Below are 19,688 nucleotides of genomic sequence, written 5' to 3' on the forward strand. Positions count from 1 at the left end.
CCCGCGTACCGCAAAAAAAAAAAAAAAAAAAAAAAAAAAAAAGATGGCCTATTACAAATGCTGGCCATGATTTATCAGCTCCACTGCATTTACTTCATTCAAATTATTAACTTAGTCAAATTATGAAGTTCAGATAATCTTCCACATAAAAATAATACACAGTAAATACCACCTGCCATGATTCATCATATAAATGACAAAATTTCAAGTTATAATATTATATAATTTCCCCCCCCCCTTTAATCAAATCCTCCCAAAATAAAAGTTCTTGCCTAATGTATGTCTGTACTAGAAAATCACACTTATATTCAAGGACTTCAAGACACTTACCCTAGAGCCTGGAAGGAAGGAATCGAAAGTGCCCAGTGCATTGATAAGAACAGCAGTCTGGAGGCAGACTCCCCAATGTAGTGCACATTCAGGTACTCAGGCATAGGAGATGGCATGGTGAGCTAGTGCGAACAGGGACTGAGGTAAGTTATCTTACGTCGGACAATTCTAAATCATCATTTCTTTGAAAAACTTAAATGTAAACATATCAAATAACTAATATATTAACCCAAAGGCAAATCTTGAAATAATCCAAGTCACTAGATTTTACAGCTAAAAATAGGATTTAGAATAAATGAGAAGACCACAGTTTCTAACAAAGCAAATTCAGATAAAGCAGAATTCCACTTAACAAATACCAACCATGACATCTGGTTGTTTTTTAAAATTTATTTTTTGTCTTGGTCTAATAACATGTCTTTTCCTTCCCTCCCTTCATTAACAGTGATATACAACAAATTCAGTTTAAGGAGCAATCCTTTATGTTAAATGTCCCTTTCATTTAGGCTACGGGGATAACAAATTCAAATGCTTACAGGGTCAGGAGAATAATGAGTGAAGTGAGCCTGCTGATGCCATTTGGAAAGTGCATATTCCCAGATAAAGGGCATGACTGTGACTTGAATTCAACACACTGAAAACTTATGGGAATTTGGGCTCAGTACTACCAGCTCTTTCAATTTTTCAAAGAGCAGCTTCTTTGTAAAATCTCCCCATTTAATCTACAGGTAAAACAAAATGTGTCTGTGGCCATAATGCTCACAGGCTATCTATCAGTCTGTACTGCAGACCGTAGGTAATTATTTTAAATGTGTTGGAAATAAATATCCTACATCAAAATACTTCTAAAAGCATTTTTGAAAATCTTGTTAAAGAGAACTTTTATTGCTATAAATGAAATGTAATTTCATCCATAAGAAACTTCCTTTCTATTTTAAAATTATTAAAATGATCAATAATATCAAGCATAGGTGATGATACAGGGAAACACATACTTCGGAGTATTGGTAAAGTGAAGGGCAATTTGGCTGTATCTATCAAAATTTTAAAATTGAGTTTATCCTATGACCTAACCGTGCCACTTCTAAATCTCTATTCCAAAAAGATACTTGCATACATCCACAAAAAAAGCACATATAAGGATGTCCATTTCAGCACCACTCTTAACAGAGAAATTAAATGCTGGCAATAACCCAATCTTCTATCTCTAAGAAAAAGAATAATCCATGCTATAAGGTACCCTGTAGGCATTAAAATTAGTAAGATAAACTGAGATAGAATAGGAAAAACATTTCACAGACATCTACGTAGAAAAAAACAGCAAAATAATATGTAGATGACCCAATTTATGTTAAGAAGAGAGTATGTGTATATACATATACATTTTATATGTATTATATTATATATATGTGACAGGAGGAGATACACCACACAGTTAACAGTGGCTACCTCTATAGTGGGATGGGTGGATACGTCCATATGTATTTTTCTGGGGAAGGCATATATAGCTTTTATCAGATTCTCAAAGGTGTCTACGATGCCAAACAGATCAAAGGTTTTCATCAAAATGATATCAAAGTTCTCTGGAAATGTTATATAAAAATGCAAAAAATATTAACTTCCTTTGTTCAATATTAGCCATAAATGGTTTATCTTATAAATGGTGTCAAGTAATAAAACAACAGGGCAACTGACAGTTGAAATTCCATGTGTGAAAAGATAATTTTTTAAATGTTTAAGAAATGTTTACTGGAGCAGTAAATTAAAATAACATTACTTAAGACAATTCTTAAAAGAACTGTAGGTAAGCAGATATTAAGCATGATAAATATAATTATTAGGATGCAACGGTTTCTGCACATAAGTATATGAAAAACAAATTGGGAACTATCATACATTTTCAGGACTGTCTAAGGTGAGTAGGGGAAAAAAAGCCTGAAAAGTCGGGGATTACCAAAGATTACTAGTTTTAAGGGGGGGAGGAATAAGATGCAAAAACAAGATTACCCTTTGCTAAGTAGTTTAAAATCACTTTTAAACAAATGAAATACTTATAATATGTAAAAACTGGATATAAGCGCTAAAAGTACAGATGCACCCTGATTTACACAACAGTGGTGACAACGTTGCAAAGTCTCTGTTGCTCTATCATAAAACTGAAACCACTTGCAATATATACTAGAAGAATTCATTATTCAAGACTGCCATGTTGTATTATTTTATATAGAGAGGAAATGGCTTGTAATTTATCTATTTTACATACTTAATTTTCTTAAAGCAAGATATACCTCTAGCAATATCAATCAGAAAGCCAATGCTAGCTGAAGAAACAATTCATTCAACAGGTCTTTTAGACTGAAAAGACAAAGATTTCTTCCTCTGTACAGAGAAGGTAAATTTCTACTACAAAGGTGTTAAAGTTTCCCAAAAATGCCTGTGGATTTTCAGGTTTATAAATTGAATTAAACACATTTTTCAAATTATGCACATTTATTATATTAAGATGACTTTTAGAAAGAGTGTTGACATGAACTAAACTTGGCTACCTATTTTAGAAGTAATTACTTGCCTGCAATTACCTTTCTAGCAGTTCTGAAAACAGGCTGAATGATACAGCTTCTAAAAAGCTATCTGGGGACTTCCCTGGTGGTGCAGTGGTTAAGAATCCGCCTGCCAGTGCATGGGACATGGGTTTGAGCCCTGGTCTGGAAGATCCACATGCTGCGGAGCAACTAAGCCCGTGTGCCACAACTACTGAGGCTGTGCTCTAGAGCCTGCAAGCCACAACTACTGAGCTCACATGCCAAAACTACTGAAGCCCACGCGCCTAGAGCCTGTGCTCCGCAACAAGAGAAACCACTGCAATGAGAAGCCCGTGCACTGCATCGAAGAGTAGCCCCCACTCGCCACAACTAGAGAAAGCCCCCACGCAGCAACAAAGACCCAAAGCAGCCTAAATAAATAAATAAATAAAAATAAATAAATAAATAAAATAAAAAATCATTTGACTTGAATTAGCAGACCTGGATTCTATAATACTTTCAACTTGTCATTAATTAGCTGTGTGACCCTGGATTACATAGTAATTCAGCAACCATATTACTGCATCTTTCACTGTGATCCACTAAGCTAGGTGTTGTAGTCTCAACAGAGGAATAAAATGGAAACTTAATGAGCTATAGAGAGGGCCAAGAAAGGGGCGGGCATGTCTGAGAAACGATGGGCAATGGAAAACTACTGAAGAATTTTAGGCAGCACAGAAGCATAACTGGATTGTTTATTTAACAAATATCACTCTGCTACCAGTGCACAGGACAAGATGAGGAGACTGGAAGCAAAGGTTAATTACTGTTAACAGTTTAAGTAAAAAATTTGTAAAGGAATGAAATATGGCAGTAAAAATGAAGAGGAAGTGAGAAATTCAAACAATAGAATGGTTAGGATTCTGTCATGGAATGGAAGGTAGTGAGGTTTGGGGAGAATGATAATGTCTCCCAAACATCAAACATGGTGACTAGAAGGATTGTGATTCTAATATTGAGATAATGAACATCAGAGAGGAACAGTTTTAGAAATACCTACCTCTGTCTCATATGCTTATTTTTAAATGGTAATTCTATCCACCTTGATTATTTGTATAGGAAATTTAAAAAAATCAAGTGGAATAAAGTATATGAAATCACACCAGAAACTAAAGTTTAATAAAAATGTTAAATATTACTATTGTTCTAGATTCTTCAGAATCAAAATGCAAGTTACATATTAGACTATTTCTTCTTAATGTCTGGAATGCTTTCAATAAGACAACGAAAGCCTCCAAACCTCTTCTCATTTACAAAACGACAATAAAAATCCAAAGCTTCTCAACAGACCGTGGTGAGGCTCAAATGAAAGAATGTGCATGAAAGCAGGTGCAAACTGCACTGTACACAAAAATGCCAGAGAGAAACAAAATGCTAGTTAGTTCAGCAATTGAGAGGACTGAATTTTTGATTATAGATATCAGGGCTTGAAACTCATGACAATAAAATCTCAGTGAGAGAACTAATCATGACAGTACCAGGCTGGGAACTCACTGAAAAGTAAAACTCAAGAGGCTGTAAATAAGAATCAGAGAAGAAAGGAGCTGTCCTTTCCAGGAGAGCAAGAAACTTCATAGTGCTGATTCTGAGGATACCCAGAGTATGGTGGGTCAAAGACAGAATGAAAAAAACCAATTCTAGAAGGGAAAAAAAAGTTCTAATTTCCCCAATTCACCTGTCCAAAACAAATTTTTAAAGAATGACACTGATTATTCCCACTGCCTGTTCTTACAGCCCCCATAAATTTTTTTCTTGTAAAGTGCAAGTAAAACATTTCTAATTTTTTCCATGTAAATTATCTTTGGTGAAATGTTCCATAAAGACTGGTTTCACTGATATGTTTTATTGCCTATATCAAATTACAGAATTATTTAAGTCACTGTGAGGTTTCTCTGGGCCATTTCTACAAGTCAAATTTTACAAGAATAAATTTTATCATATGCAGTTCTGGCCAGTGTTAGATTTATTTTGTGTTCATTATTTCTGCCAGTAGCACACATATCTATTTGATAACTGTGCATATTTTTGTAAGAAATCCATGGAAATTTATAATCTATAGTAAAGTTAAGAGCAACTACCCTCAGGTATTCCAGGACTGCTATGCATTGCTAATTGAAATCTCCTAAGTACTTGCAATCACTTGCATATGATTCGCTGACAGTACTCAGAGCTGGCAGAGCAAAGATAAAGAGTGGTTAAAATGGAGGGGTCAAAACAGCAGGGTCTTAATGTAGGGCCTCAATGGTCAGCCTATCTATAGCTGTGGTCCAAATATTATTTGAATGACAAATCAAATGCCAGAAAGTTATTTTCTAATATTCTACATGCATTGTTTCTAGTATTCCACATGTATTGTTTCCATCATAAATTAACATATTTAAGGAAGCAAAAAAGAAATTACAAATGTATCTTCTCCAAGTGGTTAAAGTACAAAAAGTTAAAAAACAGAAGTTAGAATTAAATAATTTTAACCTTCTTAAAATAAAGCTGAGAGCTTCCCTGGTGGCGCAGTGGTTGAGAGTCCGCCTGCCGATGCAGGGGACATGGGTTCGTGCCCCGGTTCGTGAAGATCTCACATGCCACAGAGCAGCTGGGCCCATGGGCCATGGCCGCTGAGCCTGCACGTCCGGAGCCTGTGCTCCGCAGCGGGAGAGGCCACAACAGTGAGAGGCCCGCGTACCGCAAAAAAATAAAATAAAATAAAAAATAATAAAAAAAATAAAGCTGAGAGCTAGCTAATTGGGGCAATATATAATTAATTGTGTTCTTTGTAGTTACTTGGTAAAAGCAGAATATCTGGGTCTTAGATAACTGGTTTACACTAAAGTAGTAGCAGCTAGGCGCTGGATAAACCAGTGGATTCAACACAGCACAAATGCCAATACTTAAGTTAAAAATACCACCATCAATAAAACTATATTTAATAGAGTCTAAATGAAAAAAATGTCTAAATGTTCTAAAAGCTAACTTTTATACTCTTAATCACATTATTTGAAATAATGACTATGATTTATAAACAGGATGTTTTATTGAGCCATTATTTTGTATGTTTTAGCTGCTGTCTCAAATTCTATCAGGGGTATTTCTGACTTTAAAAGCACAACAAATATACTTTGATTTTTGAAAGGACAATTAAAATCAAAATGGTAACCAACATAAAAATTATGAAATATATATATATATACATATATATAGAAATACCCTGAAAGCTACATGTGAATCGCTGAGAAGTGGCCCCTCTTTTTCGATGTAATTTATGCTTGAGTCTCCAGCAATTAGATGTACGTTTCCTTCCATGCCCTCTACTGAGCTCTGACAGGCTGTGCTCTCTCCAGGATTCAATGCTTTTGCAAGAGTGTCAAATGCCCTATAAGGAGACATCAGAAGCTGTGAGCTTGGCCAATCTCCACAATAAAATGAAAATTCTATATAAAATTCTGAAGTTAAGATTTAGGCCTTAAAAATTGTTTAGAAAATAGAACTTTGGTGTATCACTGAGCATTCTATTTCAGTGATGTCTTTGACTCACTCTCTCCAAAAGCAACAAATTAAACTTCAAATATATCGTATGAAAAACTGTATTATTATATTAATGTATTTTACCAGAGGATTAAAGTCTTTTAAAAAAACTTATGTAATTTAAGGGGAGAAAAATTCTTATGCTTTGGTATGAAAATATGATTTTACAAGTTATACGTTTGATACTACAAGGTATCAGCCCATTTATTTTACATACATAAGTTATTTAGAAAACCAAGGGCAAGAACTTATGTTGACTTTATTGTATTCTACACAACACAAAGTTAGGTTTTAATTTTGTTTAAAAATTCAGAGAATACTTTAAAACTTATGGTAACACAGCTATATCTGAACTATAAGAATTTGAGATCAGGATGGCAAATAATATTAGCAAATTAACTAGTCAAAATAGCTCCCCATATTTTACAATGAAATGCCTTCTACAGCTCTTTAAAATCTCATATTTAACAAAGTACTTATTTGAGACTCTTAAATGCAGTTTCTTCAATATTTCAGAAGATGAATAGTGTGAAAAAAGCCTGAAAAAATCTGGTTTCTGCATCCTAAGTATTAATACCAAAAGAAGGAAAAGTAGAATTCTGATACGAGTTTCCTGAAGTGTAAACTTAAAATCGTAATTGATTCCACTAAGTTTTTAGAATCTATTTTCATCACTAGAAATTGGTGGGGAAAATGAACATGACTGCCTAGAAAGACAAATATTTAACTTTAAATACACAAAAGATAAAATCTGGCAACTAAGATATCTGAAAAATCAGACCCAAATTATCATCTTTATTGAAAAAAAAATTCCTGAATTTTATGACTACATTTCTAATCTTATCTTATTCACTTATGGCTCACTGTTGACAATGTAACCTGCTGGACATTTTATATTGAATAAAATTTTTCAATTAAAATTTACTTATGCCTTAAGTTTTCTAAGTCTAATAGAAATATGTTTTTTGAAACTTCTATAAATAATATTTAACATAATTTAAGAAATACTAAAGGACACTTGAGCAAAAGGACACATAATCAAAACAGACCTTACCTTGAAACATCACCATTAGTCTGCATTTCTTGATGAAATTCACACAAAGAGGTATCACCATTGCTTAAGCTTTCAATCATAGACATTTCGTTACTATTTTGAGAAAGATCTTTAGTTTTTCCAAGGTTTGCTAATGATGTAACCACACTTGCCAATGTACTTAAATCTCCCTGACATGATTCAGCCTTTAAAAAAAAAAAAAAATTAAAATTCTGCAAATTGGTTATCAGTAAACTTTTAAATCTGAAATACCTAATTCTAGAGTATGAAATGCCAAAAGAAAAGTACTCTAAGATAAATGAAATCCAAAAAGTAAAATCAAAGAGCTCTGAGCTTTGAGGTAACTTGAGGAAACTACAAGTTTAAAAATATCAGGTACATTTCCTAGGAAATGTTTATACAAAAGTTACCTTAAACTAAAAACTGCACTTACTGGCTAATCTATCCATGTAACAATTGCTTTCTCTGTAAAAGGACATTACATTAGATGATCTTTCAAGTCCTTTTTAGCATTAAAATTCTGATAATATTATTACAGTAATTTCCAAAACTTATTATACAAACTTTAAAGTTATATCGGATAAAATTAATGTTTTATTAATGAAAAGAGAAAAAAAAGGAAAGTGGATTATTGAACAGACTTCTAGGATGCCAACTTTTACCAGCCACTGTGTTAAATGCATTGAACATCAGGCACTGTGTAGCTGGAAAGTCTCTTTACATATTTAAGATATTGGGCTTTTGTTATACATTGCACGTTTTCCTATTTGTCTTCAGCTTTTATTTTTGTTAATGTGTATTTTTATGCATATAAACTATAATTCTTTTATGAAAAAACTTTCTATCCTTAACTCTCTGACTACCCAGAAATATAATCTGTACAGGGAAAGGCAGGTAAGTGCTTGATTTTTCTTCCTTTTACTTACCTATTTTTAGAGCAATGAATCAATGCCATAGCAACCTCTCATGATGAAGGATGAATTCTGAGTATCATTTTAAATTCAGATTTTTATAAATTTTATGTGCTTCAATTCATTAGTTATTCTTTTATAAATGCTCTAATTATTCTACCCTAACCTAATGAAAGGCCCTTCGTTGCCTTCTATGGCCTATTGATAGGACCACAGATATTTAAAATTATTCATTATAGCCTTTTTTTTTTTCTTCCTTTTTTGGCTCTATTGGGTCTTAGTTGCAGCATATGGGGGATCTTCATTGAGGCACGCGGGCTCTTCATTGTGGTGCACGGGCTTCTCTCTAGTTGCAGCATGCGGGTCTTCTCTCTCTGGTAGTGGCGCACAGGCTCCAGGGCACGTGGGCTCTATAGCTTGTGGCACGTGGGCTCTAGTTGAGGCGTGCGAGCTCAGCAGTTGTGGCACGCGGCTTAGTTGCCCCATAGCATGTGGGATCTTAGTTCCCTAACCAGGGATTGAACCCGTGTCCCCTGCATTGTAAGGCAGATTCTTTACCACTGGACCACCGAGAAAGTCCCCTCATTATACCCTTACGGTTTTTGTTTTTAGTGTTATTAATCCTAAGAGGATAGATATGTTTCCTTGAATTTCATTTCTTTTTTTTTTTTTATTTAAATATTATTTATTTATTTTTGGGGGCTGTGTTGGGTCTTCACTGCTGTGCGGGGCTATCTCTAGTTGCAGTGAGTGGGGGTTACTCTTCATTGCAGTGCACGGGCTCTAGGAGCACGGACTTCAGTGGTTGCAGCACATGGGCTCAGTAGTTGCAGCATGTGGGCTCTAGGGTGCGTGGGCTTCAGTAGTTGTGGCGCATGGGCTCAGTAGTTGTGGCTGGCAGGCTCTAGTGCACAGGCTCAGCAGTCGTGGCTCCCGGGCTTAGTTGCTCCGTGGCATGTGGGATCTTCCTGCCCCAGGGATCGAACCCGTGTCCCCTGCATTGGCAGGCAGATTCTTAACTACTGCACCACCAGGGAAGTCCTGAACTTCATTTCTTCTATCAATTCTTTAGTTTATGCGAAATTGATTTCACTGAATAGGTAGGCAAGTAAGTTTTGTGCTCTCCCCAAATTAATGAATGGTCCTAGAATCATTTACTCAGTAATCCACTAGTTACTGAGTTTCTTACAGGATTGCTACTTACATGTTTTTTACTTAATCCTCACAACCCTGTGAAATAGGAATCATCATCCCTTTATTATTGATAAGAAGAATTACCCATCATCACTCCAGCAGTAAGCAGTGGAGGCAGGATGGGAAGTCAGACTGTCTGACTGGAAAGCCCATGCTCCTAACCACTGCTCCAGCCTTCTTTTATATATATGAGTAAAAGGAGTTAACATTTTTAGGTATTCTTATTTTCAACTAAAACTTAAACACTTATATAATCTCTTCCATTTCATAACCTATGTATCTAACTAGATGTTTAATGTGGAAAGATCTCATATTGTAACTTGACAGTTTTGGGACCATTCGTCAGAAACTAACCGCACAAGACTGTTAATACAATTTAATATAAAAACATATAGAAAACTACAGTGTCTGGGCAAATAGTAATTTTTCAACAAAACTTAGTTCTCTTCCTTTCCTAATGGAGGTAATGTCAATGAAATTGTAACCACCATTCTAAGCACAAACCATGTAGTTAAGGATAAGTGAAATCTTGTATGTAATTCCTCACGATGTATATTTATGGTAAGATACCAAATCTCCTCAATTAATAACAACATGCTAAAGCTCAGCCTGTAAGGTAGACACTCTTATTATCCCTTATTTTACAGATGAGGAAAGAAACTGAGGCACTAAGAGGTCAAATAACTTGCCCAAGGTTATGCAGCTAGTAAATGGCAGATGAAATTTGACTCCAGAGCACAAGTATTAAGAGTGCCTTAAAGTATCAAGCAACAAATAACAGCATAAATCTGGCCATATATAGACTGAATAATCTTATGGGGCATATGAAACCAGATCACATTATAGCCTGAGAGAAACACTATTCATAGTCTCTCTGAAATCTGTCTTCAGGAAAAATGTTTAACACTAGAGAAACTCTACATGCTGGATCTAAATAAGCAAACCTTTTTTCTTTCAGACGCCTTGCTCAATAAAGAGCTGCTCCAACTCTCTAAGAGAACCCAGATGACCTGGATACATAATATGAGAGCTCATGCAACCCTACTCCTATTTTTGACTCAAGTCAATGTTTTGAGAGGTGTGCTAGGAATTTCTCTTCACCTGAAATATTTTAAGTATTTTAACACTAAAATCTGTAGGAGAACACAAAAGGAATATAAAGAATTTTATACTTATACATTTCTATTTCTGAGGACTTTTATTTCAAGATGAAAGAAACCTGGAAGAGGGCTTCCCTGGTGGCACACTGGTTAAGAATCTGCCTGCCAATGCACAGGACACGGGTTCGATCCCTGGCCCACAAAGATCCCACATGCCACGGAGCAACTAAGCTCGTGTGCCACAAATACTAAGCCTGCGCTCTAGAGCCCGTGAGCCACAACTACTGAGCCCGTGTGCCACAACTACTAAAGCCCATGCGCCTAGAGCCCATGCTCTGCAACAAGAGAGGCCACCACAATGAGGAGCCTGCGCTTCGCAACAAAGAGTAGCCCCTGCTCACCACAACCAGAGAAAAGCCCGCGTGCAGTGAAGACCCAATGCAACCAAAAATAAAATAAATAAAATAAAATAAATAAATTTATATATTAAAAAAAAGAAACCTGGAAGACATTTAAATGTTTGTCATTTTCACATTGAAGCTATAATTGTTCTAGTGGAATAATGAACATTTCTACTGATAAAGTTAATTTGTATTACCAGGACTCGCAAAACGGAGGCTGCTCTAGTGACCTGGTCCACTTCACAAACCTAAACCTAAGTCAGTTTGCACTTAAAGGAAACACCTTTCAAGGAAACCTATCATACACCAGTCACAATCCTCCTGCTCCAGCTTTAGTGAGCTCACCTTACTCTAGACAACAGGACTCGATAGATTCACAAGAGAATCCCCAACCTCTGTGCCAATTAAGCCGTTTCCTCACTGCTGCTTCAAATGCTCTATAAAACTCACTCTTGACTAAATTTCCTCTGGAAGAGTGTTCCACTGCTTGTGAGCACTGTAATCTGCTAATCCATGGATTGTTTTCCCTTAAATAAGGGACATTAAACTCATCACTAAAATCTTTTAGTTTTGTCATTTGACACTACCAAATCGTTGATGATAATTTGTTAAAAAAAAAAAAAAGCAATTTGTAACAGGGAATATTTAAGACCAAATCTATTGGCCAAATTGATGGAGGAGAAAAGGAAAAAATTTTAAAAGCTTAAAAAAATTTAAGCTTTAAATTAATTGTACTAAACACACCTTATCTGGTGTCATCAGCATAGTTGACTCAGTTTTTAGGCCAGACTGATGAATATTCACAAACATTCCTGAATCTAACAGTCCTGCTGACCTGTAACAAATAAGTACAAATTTTAGCCTTAGTTTCACTGGGAAGAAAAACAAATTACCAGCTCCTTAATATATGTGGTTTTTGGTTGTTTTTACTATACCTTGCAGTTTCACTATCTGTTACAAAAGTTGGAGTTGCAGCTAATGGGCTTCGAAGGTCTTTTCGAATGTAGATTTTTTCTGTTGAAGCGGCACAGTTGGAAGATTTTTCTCTTGATACTTCAATGGGTTTTCTTTCACACTGAACAGCTACAAAAATGTGTCAAACTTATATCACAATGCAGAATTTACAGGCAATTACAAATGTAAGCTTTAGGTCAGCAATGCTGCTAATGGGAGACATGGTTACTGTAACTGAACTCCAAAGATAACCATCAATCTTTAGAAATTATTTGCAAGTTCAACAAAGTTGCTTCAAAAGAGTAAAACTGGCCAATGTGCATCTCTTGTTCTCTTTCCTCTCCCTGCCCCAGCCGTGGCAGAAATGTAGAACTCCTATTTTTTAAAAGCTCACTGTCAAAAAGGAAACCTGAAGTTAGGAGTCCTTTAATTACCTATATAAGAGTATTAAAAAATGAAGTAATATTTAACCAACTGAAAACAATACTAATAGAGAACCACAAATAGACCGAAGTTAAATCTTTTTTCAGTTAAGGGCAGGGAGACTTTTGAGAAGCAATTCAATTGCTTAGTCTTCATTTATAAAACAGAGGTAATATATTTAATTTATTTTATAGCAATTTTATTTCATGATACTTAGGAGGTGGTATACTGTAGCTGTTAAATATACATTTTCTGAGAAAAAATAAACTGCCAAGATTAAAGTCCAAGTTCTGCCACTTATTAGTTGTGTGACCTTGGGCAAGTTACTAAATTTCCTCTGTTCACTCAAATGTAAAATGGATAACAGCAGCATCTACTGAGAATTTTGCTGTGAGAACAAATAAGTTAATTCATACGCTATACACAGAGTAAAGCATAATGAGAACTCAATACTAGCTATTTTCATTACCTTATTAATCACTTTAGTATTGATAGTTTAATCAAAAACTAAACATGTATCTATTACCATGTTCAAACTAAAAATACATGCCTGGCATATAGTCACTCAATAAAGATTTGTTGAATGTATAAAAAAATACATACATATTCACATATTTCTATATTTCTAGTTGGAAAACTTTAAATTAAAAACCATATATATTTGACATATTTTAACATGTTAATTTTAACACACTTCTAAGAGTGTGCCTGAATTCTTAAAAAGTATTCTCTCCTTTAAAGCTAATACATACAGTCTTGTTTCATTCCAAACGCAATACATCTTTGTAACCTGCAGTATTGACAACGATTTCGATGGTGTTTATTAATAATACAGTCCTTTGATCCTCGACATGAATAAACTAAATTTTTTCGGATACTTCTTTTAAAAAATCCTTTGCAGCCTTCACAAGTTACTGCTCCATAATGACGCCCTAAAGACAAAATGTTTAAGAAAACACAAAAGTCACATATTTCAGCACTGAAATGAAATAAGCCCATTTCTTCCCTTTAAACATGAGATGAAACTGAGATTTCTGAGTATATGACATAAAAATTTTTTTTAGGAATTACCAAACAGAGAATGGCACAAACTTATTCTCTGATAAAATATATTACAGTATGAGTTTTTAAATTTTGTAAAGTAATCTTAACAATGGCATGGAAAATTTGGGAAGGAGAAGAAACAAAATCACCCATAACCCCATGATATAAAAACTATTTTCACTTCTGAGATCACTTACAAATTATAGTTCTGTTACATACTGTAAAAAGTTATTTTATTCTAAAAACTTTGCTCCAAAAAAAGAATATAAGGTCAGTTAGTATTTGAAATCTAATAATCTTTCCTCATTGTGAGTTCCACTTTTAAATTTCTGGAGAAATCTGTTGTACTTTGATAAGCCTATCGTTTCACAAACCATCTCTTTGGCACAACTATTAACAAACTGAATATACTCCTGGAAAAGCTCTAGTGGAGGTTTTTTTTTTTTTTTTTTTTTAGTGGAGGTTTTTTTAATGAAGCTATGGAAAAGATAAAAAAAGATTAAAGAAAACAAGCCGGGCCCTTAAACTTATCCCACTGGCACTTGTGAATCTATATGAATAAATATGGGTGTGTATTTCTGGCATGAAGGAACTAAAATGGCATAACCCTGAGTACTAGAAATAGGCTTGGAGAAGTGCCTGCTCAGCTATGCAGAACATTACACAGAGGTTAACCAGAGGCTTTCCACCTCAATAATCTGTTACTCTGTATTCCTGGAATGAGAACAGGACTCAACAGGTAGATTAACAACCTAATTATACATGTTATTAAGGATCACAACTAATTTTTAAGCAATTCCTTTGACAAAACTGGTTTCACATTCAGAAAAATTTCCACATGTTCGGTTTACTTTCAAAAAGTGAAACTGTCTTTCATAACTCTTTGAAATATGCATTTTATGTCATTGCAAGATCACATTAAACTGCACTGAAATAAAAAACCTTTAGGAGAATAAAAAGCTCTGGGGAAAATTCAGTTAAATTTCATAGGCTACAAATATGAATCATAAAAACAACCTGCTTCTTTTTCTTTTTACTTTCAGTAGAAGAAACATGGTAATGAGATAGTTATTTTAACAAGAGAACACATATAGGAGGTTATTTTTAATGTTACCTGATGCTTTGTCTCCACATACTACGCAAAGATCAAAAACCTTATTTGGTCCTTGTTCGGAGGAAGAATTATCTGTTAAGAGCTAAAGAAAACCCCCCCAAACAAACAAATAAACAAAAACACAATAATTTGTTGTTACTTAGTAATATTCTCATGTAAAAAATTAAAAGAACATTCAGTCAATCTTACTTTTTGCTTTCTTTTTCAAAAGTTATTCTAAAACTTTGAACTCTATTAGGCATGCATCGATTAAAGTATTCTTAATTTTCTTTACATATAGATTAAGACTCCCATGTTATAAAAAGCACAGACAGAAATAATACCTTTTTAATTTGTTCAATGATAATTTGTTCCATAACAATTTCATTAAAGTAAACAGTCTTAAACACACAAATACATGAGCATTTTTTACTGTATCTCACCCATTACGTATTTATTATTCATATGGAACACATTAAAGTACTGCAGCAGTTATCAGTCCTATCATGACATTCGTCTTTGAATAACTCAGAACATTTCCATATGGAATGACATGACTAAAATAAGCTATAACAGCATAAAAAGATAAATCTGAATTTTTTAAATAGAAAAGGAGTTATAAAGAAAAAAATATGTTAAAGCATTTACTTATAACTATGGAACATGACTGATATACAAAGGTATAAACTTTTCGAGCTGTCTAAGGTTTGAGTTAGGTGTAGAGGTTGAGAGCATGGACTCTGGAGTCTGTTAATGACAGCAAGTTAGTGGGGACTAGGTGGGATGGCCTTGGGCAAATCACCAAACCTCTTTAAATTATATTAAGAGCTCATCACTAGGTACAGCTAATGTAATACTGGCAAAGAAATACTAGTTTCTTCTTTCAGATTTATCCTTCAATCTTTCTGTCATTTTTTTCAATCTTTTGAAATGTGAACAAATTAAATTCAAGCCAAAAAAATGCGTCATTTAGTAAACATCTTCCCCTGCTTTAAAACAGCCCACAAAATAAACCTCTACTTTGACTCTTTTTCTTCTCTTAGGGGTGTGAATGCCTTCAGGAATAATTCTGATTTTAAAAACTTTAAACAGTCATTAAAATACCTGTCCCAGGGAATTCCCTGGCAGTCTAATGGTTATGACTCCGCACTTTCACTGCCAAGCGTGCGGGTTCAATCCCTGGGTAGGGGAACTAAGGTCCTGCAAGCCAAGTGGCACAGCCAAAAAAAATTTAAAAATAAAATAAAATAGCAGTCCCTTACTATGTTATAGTGGCATCATTTCTTCTTGTATCACCATAAAAATCAGTCTTCAATGAAAACTTAAACAAATAAACGAACAATTTCTGGTATTAGATGTCCTTTGAAAGCATCTATGACAAGTATCACTCTTTTCTTTAACAGCATATCTATTGCAAATGGTGCTAATATTTTATCTGCTATTATTCCTAAGGGTGGAAGAGACACTGAGAGGTTAATGGGCTTGCCCACATCCCATCTTGGTCACCAGACCAGAAATCAAATCTTTTTGGTCCAGGAGATTCTATCCTATACCTGGTTTCTCTTTCATTGCTCTCAGAGATGATCCATAACGTAGGCAAAGTACCAATATCATCTTAATTTTTAAATAGAGAAAGTCTTTTGAAAAAGAGTAACTTTAGAGTGAAGAAATCTTATATCACCTCTTAAGCCAGGTAATGTCACCAGTCATAAAACATGATGATAGTAAGTACCCCTGATATGATATGATGAGAATGGCACTTAACCTCTGTGATCCTCCTCCCCAAAACCCACAACCCCAGTCTAACCATGAAAAAAAAAAAAGAATATCAAAGTCCCACAATGGGGCAACCTATAATATACCTGACCATTATACTTCAAAACTGTCAAAATCATCAAATACAAGGAAAGTCTGAGAAACTGTCACAGCTAAGAAGAGTCTAAGAAAACATGACAAATGTAGTATGGTATCCTGGAACAAAAAAGGATATTAAGTAAAAATTAGGGAAAGCTATGGACTGCAGTTGATGTATAAATACTACTAGTTCATTAATTATAACAATTGTATCACACTAATGTAGAATATTAATAATATGAGAAACTGTGTGTTCGGAGATTATATGGGAACTCTCTATACTAAATGCTCAATATTTCTGTAAACACAAAACTGTTCTAAAAAAAAATCAAGTCTGTTAATTAAGAAAATAAAGAAATTAAGGTATGGATAATGTTATACATTTTTTTAGTGACTTCCGTCTTTCTGATAAGATAACTTTATATATCCTATCCATTTTCTACCGTAGCTGTTTCTAAAAATAATACAAATTATGTAATTGGAAGAATAATAGAACCAATCAGGATATATAGGCATAATTTTGTATCTTATGTATTTGGAGTTTTTCAATCCTAAAAGGGATTTTCTTTGATCAGTGTTTTCATCACAAAATACAGAACCCAATTTTAAGTTGGCATTCATTCTCCTCAAAGTCTCTGGAGGCAAACTTAAGGGTTCATTGTATTTGTATTCAAACATAGCAACCAGTGGTAAAAACAGCTGCATAACCATGATAGACTGCTTGCTACATCAATGAAGACGTAGTTGATTGACAAAAGAGGAAGCAAAAGTGACAAAGCTGGCAGCTAGAATATCAACTTCTTGATTTGGCAGCTGCTTGTTCAAGGCACAGGCATCTTGGTCCTGGAAACTGCAGCTACAGAATTCTATAGATGCTCCTGATTTGGAAGTTTCCTAACTGTGCAGATGCAGAAGGTCACTTAGAAGAAGTTCTGAAGCATGTTCCAGTAGTTATTCTTGGAAACCTGACCTACAAGTGTTTCTTCAGCCTTTCTAACAGTTCTTTGAGCTCTCTACATTCTTTGTTAAATCCTTTCCTGCCCAAACTAGCCAGATTGGCTCTTACTGTGAGCCACTAAAAACCCACCAAAATATATGGATGTGAGGATGTTTGAGGAAAAGAATAGTGGCTCATAGGCAAGGGCAGCACATAATTTTATGCAAGATTTTTTCCTATTGAACATGCAGGACATAAAGTCTTAATGTCAGGACTTACACTTATGATATGCTTTTTATGTTTTTCAAGGGTAAGATAAAAAGAAACTCTAGTTATTTACCTGGAGGTGTTGTGCAGACAAATCAGGAGTTGTAAAAATAAACTGGTTGACACCTGTTGCATCTGGGGTTGTGAGGAAAACTTTTCCTGGAGTAGAATCTTGCCTGGCCAGAATGACTTTGCTTGGAGTAGAGCCACTGTGATTTGTCAGAATGAACTGTTTGCCTTGGGTATTATGATCAAGTGCTGTCACAATCTGGATTTTCTGGCCAGTCTGCTGCTCTGTAACAATCTAACACAATCATGTCATTAGTAATCAAGTCAACTTAATCTTTTTTCTTCTCTAAGCACAATTTTCTCATACCTTGAGACAAAGCTAGACTAGAAAAGCATACTATTATATACATACGTTCAATATAATACACATACACACACCATTAAATCTACCAATTCTAATTCGACATCCTATCCTACAGAAATAAACAAATGTGCAAATAAAGTTACAATAGTAAGAACATATGGATCTCACTATTTTGATTCCTTCCCTTCCTCTCCTTTTCCCCTTCCATTTACACAAACATATATTGGGTACATTCTATTTGCCAATCACTGTTCTGAGTCCTTGGATACAGCAATAAACAAAACAAAATTTTTATTCTCATAAAGCTTTTATTTTAGTGAGGAAAGGCAGATAAAAACCAAATAAGCAAATAATATTGTCAGGTGGTATTAAGTGCTACAAAGTAAAATAAAGCAGAATAATGTGAGAGTCATTGATGGAATGACAGTGATGAGGAGATGACATTTTTGCACAGACCTGAGTGAAGTACCAGACCAAGGCTTAGAACTAGCTAGGGGAAGTGCATCCCAGGTAGAAGCAGCAGCCTGTGGGGCAGGAAGAGTGTGTTCCATACATCTGAGGCAAGAGCACACCGAGAGCTGTGTGAGTGAAATAGAATGGGAGAGAGAGATTTATGGTAGGAGGTGGGATCTGAGAGACAAAAGGGGCCAGACTGAATAGGACTTTGTAGGCCATAAAATGACTGATTTCCTACTGGATGACATGGAGATCCATCCACTGAAGGGTTTACAGAGAAGAGAAGTGGCAGGATCTTTTGCAAATAGGATCATTCTAGATTTAGTGCGAAGACCAGACTATGAATGTTCAAGAACAGAATTAAGGGAGACCAGATAGGATGCTATTGCACAGATACTGGCAGCAGTTGGGTATCGTATATGGGCAGAGATATAGGCTGAGATCAGGGTAGCAGCCATGCTAGTGGTGAAAAATGATTAAATCTGGGATATTTTATAAGGGAGAGCTGACAAGATATGTTGATGGATTGGAAATGGACTATGAGGAAAGAAGAGTCGAGGATGACTATAAAATTTTGGCCTGACCAACTGGGAGGACAGAATTGCCATCTACTGAGATGGAGTAGTCTGGGGAAGAGCAAGTTCATGAACAAAAAGAACAGCCTAGCATTGACGGTTTTTGTTGTTGCTAGGCAAATATTTTACAGAATAAACTCATTAAGCCAATTAAATTCCTTGATTCAATTTTAAAATGGCAAAGCTGATTTGTTTCCAACTTTTTTCTATTTCTCTGAAATTATTTTCATCAAGACTATTTTCTATGCAAAATTTACAGCAAAGTTCTGAATCACTAATTAGTTACTGTCTAGAGCAGACGGTATTGATTATAGCTGCTGCCAATTTGAGTTTCCTTTGTCGACCATTATTTCTACCATATCCTGTTTTTCTGGCTGCAGTTTTAACTGTTGTCAATTTTATTTTGCATAGGTTATTTCTACCAAGTCTAGTCTCCATCTTCCTCTCTCACAATTTCTGCAATTTTCAATAACTATAAGATGTGACTTTGAATCAGTTCATCTATAATTTTATCATGTAAAGTTTATGTTGTTGTAAATTTTATTTTAGAATATTTCTATCAGAAATATCCATTGTAAACTGAAAAAAAATCTAATGGCTCACAGTTATTTCTTAGAGACG

The 19,688-nt window shown here is 34.8% G+C and overlaps 1 protein-coding gene across 6 annotated transcripts in view; it reads right to left on the bottom strand.

Moving 5' to 3' along the window:
* The window catches only part of NR2C1 (nuclear receptor subfamily 2 group C member 1), a 46,032-nt gene that overhangs the window by 19,791 nt on the left and 6,553 nt on the right, over window positions 1-19,688 (bottom strand). For 3 of the 6 annotated variants that reach the window (XR_003432957.1, XM_027107211.1, XM_027107209.1), the window contains exons 3-10: window positions 17,737-17,967; window positions 14,627-14,708; window positions 13,221-13,400; window positions 12,027-12,174; window positions 11,836-11,926; window positions 7,486-7,670; window positions 6,114-6,279; window positions 331-452 (exon numbers count right to left, since the gene is read on the bottom strand). Coding sequence is in view for 5 of the 6 variants with exons in the window: in XM_027107211.1 (XP_026963012.1) it covers window positions 331-452; window positions 6,114-6,279; window positions 7,486-7,670; window positions 11,836-11,926; window positions 12,027-12,174; window positions 13,221-13,400; window positions 14,627-14,708; window positions 17,737-17,967 (1,205 nt within the window). In the remaining variant the exon portion in view is untranslated. The remainder of the gene's footprint in view (window positions 1-330; window positions 453-6,113; window positions 6,280-7,485; window positions 7,671-11,835; window positions 11,927-12,026; window positions 12,175-13,220; window positions 13,401-14,626; window positions 14,709-17,736; window positions 17,968-19,688) is intronic. The other 3 variants (XM_027107210.1, XM_027107213.1, XM_027107212.1) reach the window with 3 other exon arrangements.

Source organism: Aethalodelphis obliquidens, unplaced genomic scaffold (assembly GCF_003676395.1).
Source record: "Aethalodelphis obliquidens isolate GAN/ISIS:26980383/991018 unplaced genomic scaffold, ASM367639v1 scaffold8, whole genome shotgun sequence".
Lineage (NCBI taxonomy): Eukaryota > Metazoa > Chordata > Mammalia > Artiodactyla > Delphinidae > Aethalodelphis > Aethalodelphis obliquidens.